Below are 23,494 nucleotides of genomic sequence, written 5' to 3' on the forward strand. Positions count from 1 at the left end.
TATGTTTGTATATCTTGTTTAACACTTAGCAATAATGCTACATGACGCTTAATGTTTCACTAAAGCTGCATCTGTTCTAAAACTTGTAGATCATCCTCCTTATACTCAGCCTCAAAAATATACAAGTTTCAGTGAAGTGAATTATATTTATATAGCACTTTTTCCTCAAAATGCTTTATAATGTGAAAGGCATTATGTACATCTTCATGGTACATCTAAACCAGTGCGGGTGGCACTGGTGTAAAGTGTCTTGCCCAAGGACACGACAGAGGTCTGGGGCACAGATAGCAGGCCCATCAAAATTTCCGCGGGAATTTTCTAGTCTATGATTTAGAATGCACAAAAAAGGAAAAGGTGTGTTCTTGTCTTACGTAAGGATTGTGAATTTAGTGTGTGGGAATGTTAGTGTGATATTTAGTTTGGCAATGATTATTTGACTGATGAGTCCAGGATGTAGTCTGACTGTGGTAGGCTCCAGCTGCCACCCGGACATGTATTGTTTGATCTTTGATGAATATCTTCTTGTTTTAACCCTTGTGTGGTGTTCATATTGTTGTTACTCAGCCAGTGTTTGTGGGTCTGATGGACCTGTTGCATTTTGTGGCTTTTAATGCCTCACAATCAAACACTTTTATGTTAAAATACTGACTTATCCCAAAAAACATCTGTAATGAAGTGCTTCGAGAGGCTGGTAAAGGGATGTATCGTCTCCAGACTTCCCCCCACATTCGACCCATACCAGTTTGCTTATCGCCCTAACCGCTCCACAGAGGACGCCATCTCCTCTGCACTCCACCTGAGCTTAGAACATCTGGAAGGAAAGGACACACACGTGCGGATGTTGTTCCTGGACTTCAGCTCAGCATTCAACACCATCATCCAGCAGCACTTGGTGAGCAAACTGGACCGGAGCCTGCAGTGCCTCAGACTGGAAGTCTCTGCAGAGAGTGGTGAGGACGGCGGAAAAGATCATCAGGACTCCTCTTCCTCCTATCCAGGAGATCGCAAAAAGCCGCTGCCTGACCAGGGCTCAGAAAATCTGCAGAGACTCCTCCCACCCCCACCAAGGACTGTTTTCACTGCTGGACTCTAGAAAGAGGTCCGCAGCCTCCGTAGCAGAACCTCCAGGTTCTGTAACAGCTTCTTCCCTCAGGCCGTAAGACTCTTGAACGCATCATAATAATCCCCTCAATTCCCCCCAAAAATGGATGAACTTGCTGGAATATAAAGACAATAAAACATACATCCATAAACGTAGATGCATATGCAAAAGTGCAAAATATTTATCTTTACAGTAATCTATTTATTTATATATGCACCTTATTGCTTTTTTATCCTGCACTGCCAACCAGCTAATGCAACAAAATTGTGTTCTTATATGTACTGTAAAGTTCAAATTTGAACGACAATAAAAAGTAAGTCTAAGTCTAAGACCCACAAACACTGGCTGAGTAACAACAATATGAACGTTGCATGGAAATTTCGCTGCCAGTTTCTGCATCCCACAGGGATTCTTCTTTTGTGTTTCTGCACCTGCGGTTCCAACACAAGGTTGCAACATTGTTTGTCAACACTGTCTGCGCTCATTTTGTCGCACATTTGACCCTCTGATGTTCTGTGTACCTACACTCTGTCCTCCCCGTCTAGGCCTGCTGTGTGTGTGTGTGTGTGTGTGTGTGTGTGTGTGTGTGTGTGTGTGTGTGTGTGTGTGTGTGGTACACAGAACATACATTTCCACACTTCTATTAGCCCCAGGTCCAGTGGACCCCGGACATCTTATATGTAATAGAAATGTGTAGGGGGGGTGTATGGTGTGTGTTCATTAAATATGTATTCTGATATATGTTCTTCACAGAAAATGAGCCAAAGTCAGTGAGTCTCAGTTTGAAAAATTAATTAATTGTATCATTTTTCTTTGAATAAAAATCGAAAATGGGTCCCACAGACCCGAACACCACACAAGGGTTAATGTGAAATAAACACACACAGTTCTTTCAGACTCACCGGGGGCAGCCAGGCTCTGGACCTGCGCCGGCACCTGGACGTTGGCCTCGGAGGCGAGCGTCAGGCGTCCTCCTTTGGCGATGCGCTCGCACAGCAGCGTGACGTGCTTCTTCAGGCGGGACGTGTCGCGCGGCAGACCCAGCGCCGGACCGCCCGTCTGGGCCAGAGACGTGGCCTGGTCCTTGGGGCTGCGGGACAGACACGTCCTCAGGAGGTGGGAGACGGCGGCGTCGCAGCTCTCCTCCCAGCCCTGAGGGAGGACATTGGACATGCATGACATCCTACTTGGGAAGGGGAACGTGTTGACAGTGTGATTGGCCCCAAACCTCCGCTAATCATGGCTGCAACCACCATGACACACTCACTGACCACCACGGGATGACAGACAAGAATGCCATTAAGAAGAAGAAGAAGAGGAGAAAGAAGAAGAAGAAGAAGGATGAAGGTAAAAGAAAGAAGGAAAAGGAGGAAGAGGCAGGAACCAGGAGAGTGATGTGCCGGTAAGAGTCTCACAAAATAGGGAGAAGTGGAGTCATGCATGCAGAGGTCCTAAACATCATCAAGGCAGGCATAAATAGCCGCCTGATTGGCAACTGCAACCAGGTTCCGGGAGACAAGCAGGAAGGGGAACAAAAATAAGAGCGCCAACAGGAAACAAACGCCAAACAAGGAACCACCACCAGAAGTGAAATGACAGATCGTCACAGAAGAAGAAGAAGAAAGAAAAAGACCAATGAAAGACAAGAAGAAGAAGAAGGAAAAATGAAGAAAAAAGAGGAGGAGGAGGAGGAGGAGGAGGAGAAGAACAAGAACAAGAACAAATAGAAAAAAAGGAGAAAAAGAAGGAAGGAGAAGGAAACAAAAGGAAATAAAGATGGAGGAGTGGTAGAAAAAACAACACAAATGAGAAGGAAGACGAAAGGAGAAAAAAGGAGGAGGAGGAGAATATGAAGAAGAAGAAGAAAAAGAAAAAAGGAGGAGGAGAAGAAAAAGAAGAAGAAGAAGAAGAAGAAGAAAAAGAAGAAGAAAAAGAAGTAGAAGGAGAAGGAAAGAAAACAAGGAGAAGTAAGAACAAGAAAAACAAGAAGAAAGAAGAAAAAGGAAAAGAAGGAGAATAAGGAGGAAAGGAAAAAAGGAAGAAAGGAGAAGTAAGAAGAAGAAGGAAAAAGGAAGAAGGAAGAAGAGGAGGAGGAGAAGAAAGAAAGAAAAACATACAAAAAAGGAGAAAAAGAAGTAAAAAGAAGGAGGAAGAAAGAAAGGAAGGAAGGAAGAAGGTAGAACGAAAAAAGGAAAAATGATGTAGAAGAAGAAGAGAAAGAGAAGAAAGAAAGAAAAACATACAAAAAAGGAGAAAAAGAAGCAAAAAGAAGGAGGAAGGAAGGATAGAAGAAGGTCGAACGAAATAAGGAAAAAAATTTAGAAGAACAGGAAGAAGAAGAAGAAGAAGAAGAAGGAAAAGGGAAGAAGGAAGAAGAGAAGGAGGAGAAGAAAGAAAGAAAAAAATACAAAAAAGGAGAAAAAGAAGGAAGAAGAAGGAGAAGGAAACAAAAGAAAAAAGAAGAAGAATGAGGAGTAGTAGAAATAAACAACAATGAGAAGGAAGAAGAAAGGAAAAAAGAAGGAGAAGGAGAAGAAGAAAAAAATGGAGGATGAGAAGAAGAAGAAGGGAAAAAAAGGAGGAGGAGGAGAATAAAAAGAAGAAGGAAAAGGAGAAGGGGGAAAGGAAAAAGGAAAAAAGAAGAAGTAAGAAGAACCAGAAGGAGAAGGAGAAGAAGAAAAAGAAGAAGAAGAAGAAAAAGGAAGGAGAAGAAAAAGGAAGGACAAGAAAAAGGAAGGAGAAGATGTAAAAGAAATAGAAGAAGAAGAAGAAGGAGGAAATGAAAAAAGAAGAAGTAAGAAGAGCAAGAAGGAGAGGGAGGAGAAGAAGAAGAAAAAGAAGAAGAAGAAGAGAAAGAAAGGAGAAGAAGGAAGGAGAAGAAGAAAAAGGAAAGGAAAGGAAAAATAAAGAAAGAAGAAGTAAGAAGAAGGATTACTTACAACACTAAGTTTTGAAATGTAATGTCTGTTTGTAACCTTTTTTTTAATTATTTTTTAAACAAATATTAAAATGTCCCCCACATATTTTTTGTATTCATGTGAAATAATTTTCTAATTCATTTTCGTTGTTTTTCTTTTTCACACTTTTTTTCTTCCATGTTGACTGTTGTCCAGTCCACATCTCAAATTGTTTTTGGAAACTGTGGACGTCATGTCCTGCGGACCAAAGAGGAAAAGAACCATCCGGATTGTTCTAGGCGCAAAGTGTAAAAGGCAGCATGTGTGATGGTATGGGGGTGTATTAGTGCCCAAGACATGGGTAACTTACACATCTGTGAAGGCACCATTAATGCTGAAAGGTACATACAGCTTTTGGAGGAACATATGTTGCCATCCAAGCAACGTTACCATGGACGCCCCTGCTTATTTCAGCAAGACAATGCCAAGCCAACTTAAGCTGTACATCAAGCAAGAATGGGAAAGAATTCCACCTGAGAAGCTTCAAAAATGTGTCTCCTCAGTTCCCAAACCTTTACTGAGTGTTGTTAAAAGGAAAGGCCATGTAACACAGTGGTAAAAATGCCAATATCCAACATCAGTATCGGTTGGGGACGACCCTGTCTGGGTTTTAGGTCTACGTTTGGGGACTGTCTCTGGGGAGTGCAAGAGTCTTGGAGCGCTCCCAAAGAAGGGGGCTGTGGGGGCGGGGGATGAGGGTCCAGACGGCAGCGTGGACTTCCTGCTCTGGGAAAGTCATTTGAGGAGAGAAGGATGTGTAGCGAGTCTCCCGAAGATACATCATCCTCACAATCACTTCCTCACAACCAATCAGGAAGTCACGTTGCTCTGGAAAAATGTCCCTCGCTTCTTTTTCATAAGAGAGAGCCAACGTGATCTATTGAAGTGGTGATAAATCACTGGGAGTAATAACAGCAGGACTCTGCTCCACATCAACTTCAAGAACTCAAAGATCTTTGCAGCTTTACATTTCTGCAAAGTTGAAACATTTCTTTAAATTTTTTTACTGCAGCTGGACGACATTTTTATACCTTTTTATTTCTTGTACTCTTTACTCCAGCAGCTGGATGACCATCTTGCACGCACGCACGCACGCACGCACGCACGCACGCACGCACGCACGCACGCACGCACGCACGCACGCACGCACGCACGCACGCACGCACGCACGCACGCACGCACGCACGCACGCACGCACGCACGCACGCACGCGTAATATTTGTGATGATTCTATCAATTACGGAGTATTAGGGGACCATTCACATATTATGTATTTAATAATGATTAAATAAATACTTTTTCTGTATTTAATCATTATTTAATACATACATATAAAATAAATATTTTTTAACAAAAAATAAATATGTATTTATAATGATTAAATACCTACTTTTTGTGTATTTAATCATTAAATAAATAAATAAATATAAAATCAATATTTTTTAAACAAAAATAAATGTGTATTTAATAATGATTACATACATACCTTTTCTATATTTAATGATTATTAAATACATAAGAAAATATAAAAAATCTATATTTTTTAAACAAAAATAAATATGTATTTAATAATGATTAAATACATACTTTTTCTGTATTTAATCATTATTAAATAAATAAATAAATATAAAATCTATATTTTTTCAAACAAAAATAAATATGTATTTAATAATGATTAAATACATACTTTTTCTGTATTCAATCATTAAATAAAGAAATAAATATAAAATCAATATTTTTTAAACAAAAATAAATATGTATTTAATAAAGGTTAAATACATACATTTTCTGTATTTAATCATTATTAAATAAATATAAGATCAATATTTTTTAAACAAAAATAAATATGTATTTAATAAAGGTTAAATACATACATTTTCTGTATTTAATCATTATTAAATAAATATAAGATCAATATTTTTTAAACAAAAATAAATATGTATTTCATGATGACATTTTCTGTATTTAATCATTATTAAATAAATATAAAATACATATTTTTCTTTTCAATAAAATAAATATGGATTTAATAATGATTAAATACATACATTTTCTGTATGTAATCATTATTAAATAAATAAATATAAAATAAACAAAAATAAATATTTATTTAATAATGATTTAATACATACATTTTCTGTATTTAATCATTATTAAATAAATAAAGAAATATAAAATACATATTTTTATTTTCAATAAAATAAATATGTATTTAATAAGGAATACATACATGAATTTACTGTATTTATTCATTATTAAATACATAAAACAAATTTAATATAAATATTAAATTGTTTTGTAAAAAAAAAAAAGGAATTTAATAATGATTAAATACATACATTTTCTGTATGTAATCATTATTAAATAAATAAATAAATATAAAATAAATATTTTTTAAACACAAATAAATATTTATTTAATGATTACATACATACATTTTCTGTATTTAATCATTATTAAAAAAATAAATAAATATAAAATACTTGGTTTTTTTTCAATAATAATAAATAAATATGTATTTAATGATGATTAAATACATACATTGAATGTATTTATTAATTTTTAAATACATAAATAAGTTAGTAATTTATAGTTTAGTTATTTATTACTGATAACTTTATTTATTGTTATTTTGTGTATTCAATAAGGATTTACTCCTGTAATGAGAAACTGTGATTATGGGATATATCATCCTGCAATTGTATGCAATTTAATCATTATTAAATAAATAAATAAAGAAATATAAAATAAATATTTTTTAAACAAAAATAAATATGTATTTAATAATGATTAAATACATATATTTTCTGTATTTAATCATTATTAAATAAATAAATGAATATAAAATACATATTTTTCAATAAAAATACATATGTATTTAATAATGAATACATACATAAATTTACTGTATTTATTCATTATTAAATACATTAAAAAATTTTAATATAAATATTACATTGTTTTGTAAAAATAAATATGTATTTAATGATGATTAAATACATGCATTTAATGTATTTATTAAGTATTAAATACATAAATAAGTTAGTAATTTATAGGTTAAATATTTATTGCTGATAACTTTATTTATTGTTATTTTGTGTATTCAATAATGATTTACTTCCTCATTTATTTATTCATTGTTGTGTTACAGAATGAGTAGTAACACATGTGTTAGTAATTGCTATGTTACGAAAAGGGGTAGGATTTTTTTATCAAAAGCTCTGCTTCTTCCTACTCCTTTTCGGACATGCTGTAATGTGAAACTGTGATTATGGGATGTATCATCTTGGAATTGTATGCAATTAAATAGTTAAATCGTTCACTTGTGACAACTTTATTTTTTTTAAAATATTTTTTTGGTATTTATGTATTTAATAAATACAAAATACATACATTTAATAATTATCAAATACATAAATAAGTTAGTAATTTATGGTTTGACTATTTATTTATGTGAACTTTATTTATTGTTATGTTTTCAATAATTATTTACTTACGCGTTTGTTTATTCAGTGATGTATTCATTTATTCATTGTAGTGTTACAGAGTGAGTAGTAATACGTGTTAGTAATTGCTATGATACAAAAAGGGGTAGGATTTAAAAAAAAGAAGCTATGCTTCTTCTTACTCCTTTTCAGACATACTGTAATGAGAAACTGTGATTATGGGATGTATCATTTGAATTGTATGCAATTAAATAGTTAAAACTGTTTATTTATGAGAAGTACATTTTTTTAAATATTGTATTGGTATTAATGTATTTAATAAATATTGAATACATAAATACGTTATTAATTTTTGGTTTATCTATTTATTTATGTGAATTTTATTTATTGTTATTTATGCATTCAATAGTTATTTACTTACTTATTTGTTTAATATATTTATTCACTGTTGTGTTACAGAATGAGTAGTAACTAATGTGTTAGCAATTGCTATGATATTAAAAAGGGTCGATTTTAAAAAGGTCTGCTTCTTCCTACTCCTTTTCGGACATGCTGTAATGACAAACTGTGATTATGGGATGTATCATCTCGGAATTTTATGTTCGGAATAAACTAAGAGCACAACCATAACCACAACAATAACACAAGTGTAGTGACTTTCTGTGTGTGTGTGCGTGCGTGTGTGTGTGTGTGTGTGTGTGTGTGTTGTCACAGGAGGCTGAAAATAGCCAAAGTGGTAATGAGACGTTCAGGGAACTGATCAGAACAATGGAAAAACGCACGCAGACGAGTGTTGAGTGGCAGTGTGTGTGTGTGTACCAGCTGCGGCGTGTCCTGCAGCAGCGGGAGCAGCGTGGCCTCCAAGATGGCGGTCTGGTCGGGGGTGAGGCCGGCCCACAGCGCCAGCAGCAGCACCAGCAGGTGGGTGGCGCTCCTCAGGCGGGCGAAGGCCTCCTCCAGGAGAGCGCCGTTCTCGTCGGCCGCCTCCGCCAACGCCATCACCTGACCAGTCGGAGGAGGAGAGAGGAGAGAAGAGTCAGGTTTGTGCGATTCCATCTTTGTCACCGCCGCACTAAGCAAGCTCTTGCGAGTCTTCTCGGAATAACGCAAGCTTTTTTCCCCCCCGCTTCCTGCAGCTGTCCCAATACTTTTGCACATTGTGGCTTGGCGCTCGACGACAAACAAGCCCGGAGGTGTAAACACGTGCACCCCCCTCAGGAGCTGGAACAGAAGGCCGCCTGTGGAAGACCACTTCCTGCCCAGTCCCCACAGCAGGACCAAGGACTACCCGAGGCCAAGATGGCTGCATGTCTGACTACTTTGATCCTAGATCGTTTCCTAACGGTTTGTAGCGTTCTTTAAGTTAAGCTCGCGACACGGTTAGTTGAAGGATGCAGACACGTTGGTTACTGGACTCTTTCCAAAACACTACAGCTAGAATTATTTAATACTTGTTTGTATTGACAAGTCCTGCTGACTCTTGCTAGCATTTATTTACGATTTAGAATGCATTAAAAAAAACCTGAAAAACATATCCATCCATCCATCCATTTTCTACCGCTTATTCCCTTCGGGGTCGCGGGAGAGGGAGAAAATGGATGGATGGATATGTTTTTCAGGGATTGAAAAAATAAATTAAATTAAATTAAATTAAATTAAATTAAAAAAAAACCCTATTCATCCATCCATTTTCTCCCGCGACCCCGAAGGGAATAAGCGGTAGAAAATGTATGGATGGATATGTTTTTTCTGAGTTTTTTATTTTTATTTTTTAAATGCATTCTAAATCGTAAATACATGCTAGCAAGAGTCAGCAGGACTTGTCAATATAAACAAGTATTAAATATAAATTATTTAATACTTTTGTCACTATAAACAAGTGTTAAATAATAATTATTTAATACTTGTTTATATTGACAAGTCCTGCAGACTCTTGCTAGCATTTATTTATGATTTATAATGCATTAAAAAAACAAACAAAACAAAACAAAACAAAAAACCTGAAAAAACATATCCATGTTTGAAAATGGATGAATGGATATGTTTTTTCAGGTTTTTTTTTTTTAAATGTATTTCTTTTAATGCATTCTAAATCGTAAATAAATGCTAGCAAGAGTCAGCAGGACTTGTCAATATAAACAAGTATTAAATAATAATGATTTAATACTTGTTTATATTGACAAGTCCTGCTGTCTCTTGCTAGCATTTATTTACGATTTAGAATGCATTAAAAAAAACCTGAAAAACATATAAATGATAAATGATATGAATGGGTTATACTTGTATAGCGCTTTTCTACCTTCAAGGTACTCAAAGCGCTTTGACACTATTTCCACATTTACCCATTCACACACACATTCACACACTGATGGCGGGAGCTGCAATGCAAGGCGCTAACCAGCAGCCATGAGAGGCAAAGGGTGAAGTGTCTTGCCCAAGGACACAACGGACGTGACTAGGAAGGTAGAAGGTGGGAATTGAACCCCAGTAACCAGCAACACTCCGATTGCTGGCACAGAAACTCTACCAACTTCGCCACGCCGTCCCCTTTATTTATTTTATTTATTTTTTTAAACCCTGAAAAACATATCCATCCATCCATTTTCTACTGCTTATTCCTTTCGGGGACGCGGGAGAAAATGGATGGATGGATATGTTTTTCAGGGTTTAAAAAAATAAATAAAATAAAATAAAATAAAATAAAATAAAATAAAATAAAATAAAATAAAATAAAAAAACAAAAAATATCCATCCATCCATTTTCTCCCGTGACCCCGAAGGGAATAAGCGGTAGAAAATGAATGGATGGATATGTTTTTTCAGGTTTTTATTTTTAATTTTAATGCATTCTAAATCGTAAATAAATGCTAGCAAGAGTCAGCAGGACTTGTCAATATAAACAAGTATTAAATAATAATTATTTAATACTTTTTTGTATTGACAAGTCCTGCAGACTCTTGCTAGCATTTATTTACGATTGAGAATGCAAAAAACAACAACCTGAAAAACATATCCACCCATCCATTTTCTACCGCTCATTCCCTTCGGGGTCACGGGAGAAAATGGATGGATGGATATGTTTTTCAGGGTTTAAAAAATAAAATAAAATAAATAAAATAAAAACATATCCATCCATCAATTTTCTCCCGCGACCCCAAAGGGAATAAGCGGTAGAAAATGGATGGATAGATATGTTTTTTTTTTTTTTTTTTTTTTTTTTAATGCATTCTAAATCGTAAATAAATGCTAGCAAGAGTCAGCAGGACTTGTCAATATAAACAAGTATTAAATAATTATTATTTAATAATTATTAAATAATTATTATTTAATACTTGTTTATATTGACAAGTCTAAGTCGTAAATAAATGCTAGCAAGAGTCAGCAGGACTTGTCAATATAAACAAGTATTAAATAATTATTATTTAATAATTATTAAATAATTATTATTTAATACTTGTTTATATTGACAAGTCCTGCTGACTCTTGCTAGCATTTATTTACGATTTAGAATGCATAAAAAAAAGAAAAGAAAAACATATGTTCCCCAAAATTCCCCAAAAAGTGAAGTTTTCCTTTAAAAAAAAGGGGGGAAAGAAAGTGTGAGGGTTAAAGATGGCGGCGAGCGTCCAGCTAAACATCAGCAACTAAAGTCGTGTGTCCTTCTGGAAGACGAATGACCAGAAAGTGCAACTTAAGACCTGGTAGGTCGGACTTAATAAGTACACAGTCTTGTGTCTGACAGAGGTTGTGCGAGCACGTGAACTACGACCTTAAGGCAGGGGGGGGTCAGCCCTCCGTCAGTACGAGAGGAGAGAGCGGCGGCATGAAGGACGACAAGAAGGGACACGCCCGGTGGGAAAGCAGATCTGGGACTAATGGACCGGAGTGGACCTTTGACTGATGGACCTTCACGTGAGATGGCAACAACACTCAGATGTCAACACCAACATGTGGACCTGGACCAGGACTGTGGGTCTCAGGGCTCCATCCTGCTGGTCCTCAGCCACAACCAGTCCCCCCCGCCATCCCTGAAACCCTCCTGTGCAGTTTTGACTATGAGGAGTAGATTACGTTCAACCACACACACACACACACACACACACACACACACACACACACACACACACACACACACACACACACACACACACACACACACACACACACACACACACACACACACACACACACACAGACACACACACACACACACACACACACACACACACACACACGACCCGACAACCCTTTCCTCCGAGAAGTGTGTGTGTATTGATAAAAGTCTCGGGGTCCGCAGTGAAGGGCTCCATTGTTGGCAGCGGCTGGCTTCCCCGCGTGCACTGATTGATGCCAGCTGAGTGAACACAAAGACGCATTTAGCCTGGACACGCATGCACACACTAAACATTGATTTAGCATTGATTTAGCATTGATTTAGCATTGATCTAGCATTGATCTAGCATTGATTTAGCTTGGACGTGCACACATGGTTTTGGAGCAACATATGTTGCCATCTAAGCGACGTTATCATGGACGCCCCTGCTTATTTCAGCAAGACAATGCCAAGCCAGGTGTTACATCAACGTGGCTTCGTAGTAAAAGAGTGCGGGTACTAGACTGGCCTGCCTGTAGTCCAGACCTGTCTCCCATTGAAAATGTGTGACGCATTATGGAGCCTAAAATAGCACAACGGAGACCCCCGGACCAGCTATTGCAAGGAATTTAGGGATTTCACCATCTACGCTGCGTAATATTATCAAAAGGTTCAGAGAATCTGGAGAAATCCCTGCACGTAAGCCATAATATTACGGACCTTCGATCCCTCATCAAAAAGCGACATCGGTGTGTAAAGGATATCACCACGTGGGCTCAGGAACACTTCAGAAAACCCCTGTCAGTAACTACAGTTTGTCGCTACATCTGTAAGTGCAAGTTAAAACTCTACTATGCAAAGCCAAAGCCATTTATCAACAACACCCAGAAACGCCGCTGGCTCCGCTGGGCCCGAGCTCATCTAAGATGGACTGATGCAAAGTGGAAAAGTGTTCTGTGGTCTGACGAGTCCACATTTCAAATTGTTTTTGGAAACTGTGGACGTTGTGTCCTCCGGACCAAAGAGGAAAAGAACCATCCGGATTGTTCTAGGCGCAAAGTGTAAAAGCCAGCATGTGTGATGGTATGGGGGTGTATTAGTGCCCAAGACATGGGTAACTTACACATCTGTGAAGGCACCATTAATGCTGAAAGGTACATACAGGTTTCGGAGCAACATATGTTGCCATCCAAGCAACGTTATCATGGACGCCCCTGCTTATTTCAGCAAGACAATGCCAAACCACGTGTTATAACAGCGTGGCTTCATAGTAAAAGAGTGCGGGTACTAGACTGGCCTGCCTGTAGTCCAGACCTGTCACCCGTTGAAAATGTGTGGCGCATTATGGAGCCTAAAATAGCACAACGGAGACCCCCGGACTGTTGAACAACTTGAGACACTTGTGATTTAGGGCTATATAAATAAACATTGATTGATTGATTGATTGATTAAGCTGTACATCAAGCAAGAATGGGAAAGAATTCCACCTTAGAAGCTTCAAAAATGTGTCTCCTCAGTTCCCAAACGTTTACTGAGTGTTGTTAAAAGGAAAGGCCATGTAACACAGTGGTGAACATGCCCTTTCCCAACTACTTTGGCACGTGTTGCAGCCATGAAATTCTAAGTTAATGATTATTTGCAAAAAAAACCCAGGAACATTAAATAACTATGGTGTGGGGTTGTTTTTCCGGAGCTGGGTTTGTCCCCTTAGTTCCAGTGAAAGGAACTTTGAATGCTCCAGGATACCAAAAATACATTTTGGACAATTCCATGCTCCCAACCTTGTGGGAACAGTTTGGAGCGGGGCCCCTTCCTCTTCCAACATGACAAGGCCCATAAAGACATGCATGACAAGACTCTGGTGTGGATGAACTTGACTGGCCTGCACAGAGTCCTGACTTGAACCCGATAGAACACCTTTGGGATGAATTAGAAATAATTCTGGCAATATAGTGTATAAATATGTACACAGGTACTTTTCATGGCCCTCAACCAAATTTCTTTAGCCCGACGTGGCCCCCAAGTCAAAAAGTTTGGACACGCCTAACTCAGAGACGGCATGGACTAAAAGGGGGGCCCGTATCTGCGGACGTGCACACAGACGGCGTACACAAACCACGTCTGTGGTTTTCAACAGAGTCATTTCAGATGGCTCCGGTGGCCGACAGCGCAGCCAATCAGGGGGGAGGCCGGCAGGAAATGGGGGGGGGGGGGGGGGGGGGCTCGTTAACGAATTAGAGGAACAAACGCTCTGAGGCAATACTTTGTTGCTTAATGTCGACGTTTGCTCCTCGTACGGCTTTTAAATGTTGCGAAGAATAAAGCGCTTAATGAGTGGTCTGCGGTCATGTGACCTCATCTTGTCTGACTGCTGACTTCCTGGTTTGGAGGCTAGAGCGGGTTTTGGGTCTGCTCGAAGTCAATCATCAGGATGACACATGACCCATTTGTGTACACACACACAGAATTAATCAGGATGGTAGAGCGGCCGTCTGGGTGCGTACCAGGAACCGGGCTCCTGGTACGAATCCGCATCACTGCCGTCGTGTCCACGGGCAAGACGTTGCTCCAAGTACCACCCGCACTGGTGTATAAATGTTTGAATAAGCAATTCTTATACTCTCAAAGGGACTTTCCTGGATTAAAAAAGTGTGTGTGCATTAAAAAAACCCAAAAAAAACAATTTTTGTCATGTTGTGAGTTGTCCAGTGAAAGGTTGTACAAATAACACTTTTTCAAATCCTCATGTGCTGCTCACAGGCCTTTTTGCAGATACTAGGTACTGTGGAGCAGTGGTGAGTGCTTGTGCCTCACAGTGGGGGCGGTATAGCTCGGTTGGTAGAGTGGCCGTGCCAGCAACTTGAGGGTACCAGGTTCGATCCCCAAGCCACTGCCGTTGTGTCCTTGGTGGTGTTGTTGATAAGTGGCTTTGGCTTTGCATAGTAGAGTTTTAACTTGCACTTACAGATGTAGCGACCAACTGTAGTTACTGACAGTGGTTTTCTGAAGTGTTCCTGAGCCCATGTGGTGATATCCTTTACACACTGATGTCGCTTTTTGATGCAGTACAGCCTGAGGGATCGAAGGTCCGTAATATCATCGCTTGCGTGCAGGGATTTCTCCAGATTCTCTGAACCATTTGATGATATTACGGACCGTAGATGGTGAAATACCTAAATTCCTTGCAATAGCTGGTTGAGAAAGTTTTTTCTTAAACTGTTGGACGATTTGCTGGCGCATTTGTTGACAAAGTGGTGACCCTCGCCCCGTCCTTGTTTGTGAATGACTGAGCATTTCATGGAAGCTGCTTTTATACCCAATCATGGCACCCACCTGTTCCCAATTAGCCCGTTCACCTGTGGGATGTTCCACATAAGTGTTTTGATAAGCGTTCCTCAGTCTTTTTTGCCACTTGTGCCAGCTTTTTTGTAACATGTTGCAGGCATCAAATTCTAAATGAGCTAATATTTGCCAAAAACAACAACAACGTTTTCCATTTCGAACATTAAATATCTTGTCTTTGCAGTCTATTCAATTGAATATAAGTTGAAAATGATTTGCAAATCATTGTATTCTCTTTTTATTTACCATTTACAGAAAGTGCCAAGTTAATCGGTTTTGAGTTTTGTAGATGATCATATCTGTGGTACAGATACGGATTTTATTAAACAAAACCAGTTTTCTTCTAAGCAATATAGAAATTTACCACAGCTGTTTTATTTCTATATTATGGAGGAATGTAGTTAATCATAGCACTGGCCCTTAATGTTATTAAAAAGTATTAATTTTGAAAGTGAGAATGAAGGACATAGTTGGAGGATATGAGCATAGAAGATAAAGGTCGGTAAAGTGATTAGAATGACGAGCAGTAAAAAGAATCCACTGACTTCTGCTTCATGTCAGTCTGGGATGTTCCTTGCAGCGCTGATGTCATGTGTGTGTGTTTCCTTCTCCTCATTCAAGAACAAATTAGCATCGCACGTTAACAAAAGGCTGAAATGACCAAAGTGGTTTCCTGAGGTCGAATGACTAAAGAGCGCACGCACGGAAGATCACACACGGCTTCATCGGCACTCCCGTCAAAGTGCTTCCGGTAGCGGAGAGACCGGGATGATGTCAGGCTGCGATGGAAAGCAGCTGCCTTGGGACTTTGAAAGTGTGGACACTAAAATAGGAGGGAAATAAGCTGCAACGTTTTATTGTTATTGTGACATCACAGACCATTTCACTAGGGACACCAAAACAAGAGGGCTGCATCGACCAATCAGCCTTCAGAAGGACCATAATGACATCATCATAATATTTGGCAAGTTTCACTGCAATAAGACGCTTTTGGAAGCCTGACATCACATGGACAAAGATAAGACCTTCTGGAGGAAAGTTCTGTGGTCAGATGAAACAAACATGGAGCTGTTTGGCCACAATACCCAGCAATATGTTTGGAGGAGAAAAAATGAGGCCTTTAATCCCAGGAACACAATTACTACCGTCAAGCATGGTGGTGGTAGTATTATGCTCTGGGCCTGTTTTGCTGACAAAATTGGTGAAGTTCAGCATGAACTATGGCGTGGAACAAACACAGAAATGTGGCATGAAACAAACAGCATAAACTATGGCGTGGAACAAACACGAAACTGTGGCATGAAACAAACAGCATAAACTATGGCGTGGAACAAACACAGAACTGTGGCATGAAACAAACAGCATAAACTATGGCTTGGAACAAACACGAAACTGTGGCATGAAACAAACAGCATAAACTATGGCTTGGAACAAACACGAAACTGTGGCATGAAACAAACAGCATAAACTATGGCGTGGAACAAACACAGAACTGTGGCATGAAACAAACAGCATAAACTATGGCGTGGAACAAACACGAAACTGTGGCATGAAACAAACAGCATAAACTATGGCTTGGAACAAACACGAAACTGTGGCATGAAACAAACATCATAAACTATGGCGTGGAACAAACACGAAACTGTGGCATGAAACAAAAAGCATTAACTATGGCTTGGAAAAAACACGAAACTGTGGCATGAAACAAACAGCATAAACTATGTTATGGAACAAACACAAAACTGTGGCCTTGAAACAAACAGCATGAACTATGGCGTGGAACAAACCCGGAACTGTGGCATGAAACAAACAGCATAAACTATGGCTTGGAACAAACACAAAACTGTGGCATGAAACAAACAGCATAAACAAAGGCTTGGAACAAACACGGAACTGTGGCATGAAACACACAGCATAAACTATAGCGTGGAACAAACAGGAAACTGTGGCACGAAACAAACAGCATAAACTATGGCGTGGAACAAACACGAAACTGTGGCACGAAACAAACAGCATAAACTATGGCGTGGAACAAACACGAAACTGTGGCACGAAACAAACAGCATAAACTATGACGTGGAACAAACACAAAACTGTGGCATGAAACAAACAGCATAAACTACGCCGTGGAACAAACACGAAACTGTGGCATGAAACAAACAGCATAAACTATGGCGTGGAACAAACACGAAACTGTGGCATGAAACAAACAGCATAAACTATGGCGTGGAACAAACACGAAACTGTGGCATGAAACAAACAGCATAAACTATGGCGTGGAACAAACACGAAACTGTGGCATGAAACAAACAGCATAAACTATGGCGTGGAACAAACACAAAACTGTGGCATGAAACAAACAGCATAAACTTTGGCTTGGAACAAACACGAAACTGTGGCATGAAACAAACAGCATAACCTATAGCGTGGAACAAACACGAAAATGGGGCATGAAACAAACAGCATAAACTATGGCGTGAAACAAACATGAAACTGTGGCATGAAACAAACCGCATAAACTATGGCGTGGAACAAACACAAGACTGTGGCACGAAACAAACCGCATAAACTATGGCGTGGAACAAACACGAAACTGTGGCATGAAACAAACAGCATGAACTATGGCATGAAACAAACAGCATAAACTATGGCGTGGAACAAACACGAAACTGTGGCTTGGAACAAACACGAAACTGTGGCATGAAACAAACAGCATAAACTATGGCTTGGAACAAACACGAAACTGTGGCATGAAACAAACAGCATAAACTATGGCTTGGAACAAACACGAAACTGTGGCATGAAACAAACAGCATAAACTATGGCGTGGAACAAACACGAAACTGTGGCATGAAACAAACAGCATTAACTATGGTGTGGAACAAACACAGAACTGTGGCATGAAACAAACAGCATAAACTATGGCGTGGAACAAACACGAAACTGTGGCATGAAACAAACAGCACAAACTATGGCTTGGAACAAACACGGAACTGTGGCATGAAACAAACAGCATAAACTATGGCATGGAACAAACACAAAATTGTGGCATGAAACAAACAGCATAAACTATGGCTTGGAACAAACACCAAACTGTGGCATGAGGTAAACAAACATAAACTACGGCGTGGAACAAACACAAAACTGTGACATGAGACAAACAGCATAAACTATGGCGTGGAACAAACACAAAACTGTGGCATGAAACAAACAGCATAAACTATGGCGTGGAACAAACACCCAATTACCGGAAATTACCAGGAATTTCCCCCCATTGAAAATGAACGGGCAATATACGAACCTCTTTATAGCCCACATTTCTCAACCGATTCGAACCGTTCCACCATCCACACACTCCATTCACAATGGACAATCAAACTACCATTTTCCAAGTTTCGAAAAATTCCAAGAATTCCCCAAAAAATCCCAGTTTTCCAAAGCCCTATTTTCACCTCTTTCTGGAAAGTTTTCACAATCCACATTTGTCAACTGCTTTTGACCATTCTACTTTCAAAACATTCTTCTTTATTTGGACAACAGTTTTTCATTTTTTTGGTACAAATTCCCGCTTTCCCCAAAATTCCAGGAATTTCAAAATATTAATTCTAAATTCAAACAGTTTTTTTTATGTCAGCATTTTTCAACCTATTCAAACAATTCCAACCCAATCAGTATCTACTAGGACAATTGAGCTAGTATCAATATTTTCATAAAATGCCGTTTTTTTCCGAAATTTGTCAAAACATTTCCAGGAAATTCCCATTCAAATGAATGGACATGTTTATAGTTCTACAATACCCAACATTCTCAAATTTTTGCGCCATTTTTCCACCATCCACCCACACTACTTTTCTGATACATCGAAGGCAAAACATGTTATCACCTTTCCAAAATTCCCGGTTTTCCCGAAGTGTTCCCCCATTGAAAATGAACAGGCTTCATACAAACTCCTGCATATGCCACATTTCTCAAGCAATTCGAACCGTTCCACCATCCACACACTCCACTCACAATGGACAATCAAACTACCATTTTACAAGTTTTGAAAAATTCCAGGAATTCCAAAGCCCTATTTTCACCTCTTCCTGGAAAGTTTTCACAGTCCACATTTGTCAACCGCTTTTGACCATTCTACTTTGAAAACATTCTTCTTTATTGGGACAACAAATGTTCCTTGTTATTTTGTAGAATTCCCAGTTTCCCAAAAAATTCCAGGAGTTTCGAAATACCAATTCTGAATTCAAAACGTTTTATTACCTCAGCATTTTTCAACCCATTCAGTATCTACTAGGACAATAGTGCCAGTATTAATATTTTCATAAAATGCCAGTTTTCCAGAAATTCACAAATTTCCAGGAAATTCCCATTCAAATGAATGGACGCATTAATATTTCTACAATACCCAACATTCTCAAAATATTGCGCCATTTCTCAACCATCCACCCACACTACTTTTCTGATATATCGAAGGCAAAACATGTTATCACTTTCCCAAAATTCCTGGTTTTCCCGAAATTCTAACCCCCCCATTGACAATGAATAGGGAACATACAAATTCTGCATAAGCCACATTTCTCATCCAATTTGAACCGTTCCACCATCCACACACTCCACTCACCCTGGACATTCAAGCCAGCATGTTACCCTGTTCCGAAAATTACCCAATTACCGGAAATTACCAGGAATTTCCCCCCATTGAAAATGAACGGGCAATATACAAACCTCTTTATAGCCCACATTTCTCAACCGATTCGAACCGTTCCACCATCCACACACTCCATTCACAATGGACAATCAAACTACCATTTTCCAAGTTTCGAAAAATTCCAAGAATTCCCAAAAAAATCCCAGTTTTCCAAAGCCCTATTTTCACCTCTTTCTGGAAAGTTTTCACAATCCACATTTGTCAACTGCTTTTGACCATTCTACTTTCAAAACATTCTTCTTTATTTGGACAACAGTTTTTCATTTTTTTGGTACAAATTCCCGGTTTCCCCAAAAATTCCAGGAATTTCGAAATACCAATTCTGAATTCAAACCGTTTTATTACCTCAGCATTTTTCAACCCATTTGAAAAATTCCAACCCATTCAGTATCTACTAGGCTAGGCTATATGTTAGTATCAATATTTTCATAAAATGCCAGTTTTCCAGAAATTCACAAATTTCCAGGAAATTTCCATTCAAATGAATGGACGTATTTATAGTTTTACAATGCCCAACATTCTCAAAATGTTGCGCCATTTTTCATCCATCCAACCCACACTACTTTTTTGATACATCGAAGGCAAAACATGTTATCGCTTTCCCAAAATTCCCGGTTTTCCCGAGATTTCCCCTCCATTGACAATGAATAGGCTTCATACAAACTCCTGCAGATGCCATATTTCTCAAGTAATTCGAACCGTTTCAACATCCACACACTCCACTCACCTTGGACAATCAAACTACCATTTTCCAAGTTTCGAAAAATTCCAGGAATTCCCAGAAATCCCCATTTTCACCTCTTTCTGGAAAGTTTTCACAGTCCACATTTGTCAACTGCTTTTGACCATTCTACTTTCAAAACATTCTTCTTTATTGGGACAACATTTTTTTTGTATGAATTCCCGGTTTCCCCTAAAATTCCAGGAATATCGAAATACCAATTCTGAATTCAAACCGTTTTATTATGTCAGCATTTTTCAACCCATTCGAAGAATTCCAACCCATTCAGTTCCTACTAGGACAATTGTGCTAGTATCAATGTTTTCATAAAATGCCGGTTTTTCTGAAATTCCCAAATTTCCAGGAAATTCCCATTCAAATGAATGGACGTATTTATAGTTTTACAATACCCAACATTCTCAAAATGTTGCGCCATTTTTCAACCATCCACCCACACTACTTTTCTGATATATCGAAGGCAAACATGTTATCGCTTTCCCAAAATTCCCGGTTTTCCCGAAGTTTCCCCTCCATTGACAATGAATAGGCTTCATACAAACTCCAGCAGATGTCATATTTCTCAAGTAATTCGAAGCGTTTCAACATCCAAACACTCCACTCACCTTGGACAATCAAACTACCATTTTCCAAGTTTCGAAAAATTCCAGGAATTCCCAGAAATCCCCATTTTCACCTCTTTCTGGAAAGTTTTCACAGTCCACATTTGTCAACTGCTTTTGACCATTCTACTTTCAAAACATTCTTCTTTATTGGGACAACATTTTTTTTGTACGAATTCCCGGTTTCCCCTAAAATTCCAGGAATATCGAAATACCAATTCTGAATTCAAACAGTTTTATTATGTCAGCATTTTTTAACCCATTCGAAGAATTCCAACCCATTCAGTTTCTACTAGGACAATTGTGCTAGTATCAATGTTTTCATAAAATGCCGGTTTTTCTGAAATTCCCAAATTTCCAGGAAATTCCCATTCAAATGAATGGACGTATTTATAGTTTTACAATGCCCAACATTCTCAAAATGTTGCGCCATTTTTCAACCATACACCCACACTACTTTTCTGATATATCGAAGGCAAACATGTTATCGCTTTCCCAAAATTCCCGGTTTTCCCGAAATTTCCCCTCCATTGACAATGAATAGGCTTCATACAAACTCCAGCAGATGTCATATTTCTCAAGTAATTCGAAGCGTTTCAACATCCAAACACTCCACTCACCTTGGACAATCAAACTACCATTTTCCAAGTTTCGAAAAATTCCAGGAATTCCCAGAAATCCCCATTTTCACCTCTTTCTGGAAAGTTTTCACAGTCCACATTTGTCAACCGCTTTTGATCATTCTACTTTCAAAACATTCTTCTCTATTGGGACAACATTTTTTCTTTTCTTTTTTTGCACAAATTCCCGGTTTCCCCCAAAATTCCAGGAATTTCGAAATACCAATTCTGAATTAAAACCGTTTTATTATGTCAGCATTTTTCAACCCATTCAGTATCTACTAGGACAATTGTGCCAGTATCAATATTTTCATAAAATGCCGGTTTTCCTGAAATTCCCAAATTTCCAGGAAATTCCCATTCAAATGAATGGACATATTTATAGTTTTACAATGCCCAACATTCTCAAAATGTTGGGCCCTTTTTCAACCCACGCTACTTTTCTGATATATGGAAGGCAAAACATGTTATCGCTTTCCCAAAATTCCCGGTTTTGCCGAAATTTCCCCCCCATTGACAATGAACAGACAACATACAAACCTCTTTATAGCCCACATTTCTCAACCGATTCGAACCGTTCCACCATCCACACACTCCACTCACCCTGGACATTCAAGCCGGCATGTTACCTCGTTCCAAAAATTCCCTGATTACCCGGAATTACCCCCCATTGAAAATGAACGGGCAATATACAAACCTCTTTATAGCCCACATTTCTCAACCGATCCGAACCGTTCCACCATCCACACACTCCACTCACATTGGACATTCAAGCCAGCATGTTACCCCGTTCCGAATAATTCCCTGATTACCCGGAATTACCAGGAATTTCCCCTCATTGAAAATGAACAGGCAATATACAAACCTCTTTATAGCCCACATTTCTCAACCGATTCGAACTGTTCCACCATCCACACACTCACCGTGGACATTCCAACATTTCAGTTCCACTCACGGTGGTATGGCGCCTTGCACCCATTAGGCATTCACACGCAGTTCAACCATCCAAAGGAGGACAGTGCACAACACACCTGCGCGTGTTCATACACAGGTCAAATAAAGACGCAGGGAGAGATGCTGAGATGTAAACAGTGGTCAGACGTGGAGACAGTGTGATGAAGTGATCGCGGTCTGATAGGCGGCCAGACAGTAACCACTATTGTCTGTGCTCAAAACAAGCACACAATAGTGATAACAGCAGTCTGTCTGCACGCCTGCCGATAGCATCGCAGCAAGGGGGGGGGGGGGGGGGGGTCAGGGTGAAGCGAGAGTAGAACGCTGCACATGCGAAGGCAGAAACCGTAGAAAAAGAAGCAGAAAGTGAAGTTGATGAACGCCTCATTGGAGCGTCGGGCGGAGGATCAGGTGACGGGAAGGAGGAAGTTGTCTCACGGCAGAAGAGGTACGAGGGGAAATCGCTGGCCATTGCTTGGAGGATGCTAACCAGGGCCACACCTGCCTAAATTGAGGCCTTAATAATTCCTCTTAAGGCCCAAGCTGTTTGTTTACATACTTTTTTTTTTATTTCTCTTTGCTATTTGGGCTTATTGGACCCTAATTAGAATAAAAACTAAGAATCATCTTTTGATATGATGTACTTAGTCCATAAGTACACAAACGTGTACATCATGTTGAGTGACATGCTAATTCTTATTTTTCCAAATTCCATTGTATGTTATACTCTTCTGACACCACCAGATGGCAGTATAAGTGTCCATGAGACCCCAATTCAGTAGTGTACACAATTTTGGAAAAAGGAGCTAAAAAGTGCTGTCCACGCATGTGGCCACTAAGTCTTTAGAGTTTTTTTTTTACAGAATTAGACCTCAATACAAAACTGTTTCACACTTTTCTATTCATGGAAACTATTTTTATTAGGGATGTGAAT

General features: G+C 38.8%; 1 protein-coding gene across 6 annotated transcripts in view; it reads right to left on the minus strand.

Annotated features, from left to right (window-relative positions):
- The window catches only part of LOC133659820 (BMP-binding endothelial regulator protein-like), a 450,456-nt gene that overhangs the window by 207,534 nt on the left and 219,428 nt on the right, over positions 1-23,494 (minus strand). For all 6 annotated transcript variants that reach the window (XM_062062599.1, XM_062062597.1, XM_062062598.1 and 3 more), the window contains 2 exons: positions 8,325-8,507; positions 2,005-2,254 (listed from right to left, as the gene is read on the minus strand). In XM_062062599.1, coding sequence (XP_061918583.1) covers positions 2,005-2,254; positions 8,325-8,507 — 433 coding nt within the window. The remainder of the gene's footprint in view (positions 1-2,004; positions 2,255-8,324; positions 8,508-23,494) is intronic.

This window comes from Entelurus aequoreus, linkage group LG11 (genome assembly GCF_033978785.1).
Source record: "Entelurus aequoreus isolate RoL-2023_Sb linkage group LG11, RoL_Eaeq_v1.1, whole genome shotgun sequence".
NCBI classification, from domain to species: domain Eukaryota; kingdom Metazoa; phylum Chordata; class Actinopteri; order Syngnathiformes; family Syngnathidae; genus Entelurus; species Entelurus aequoreus.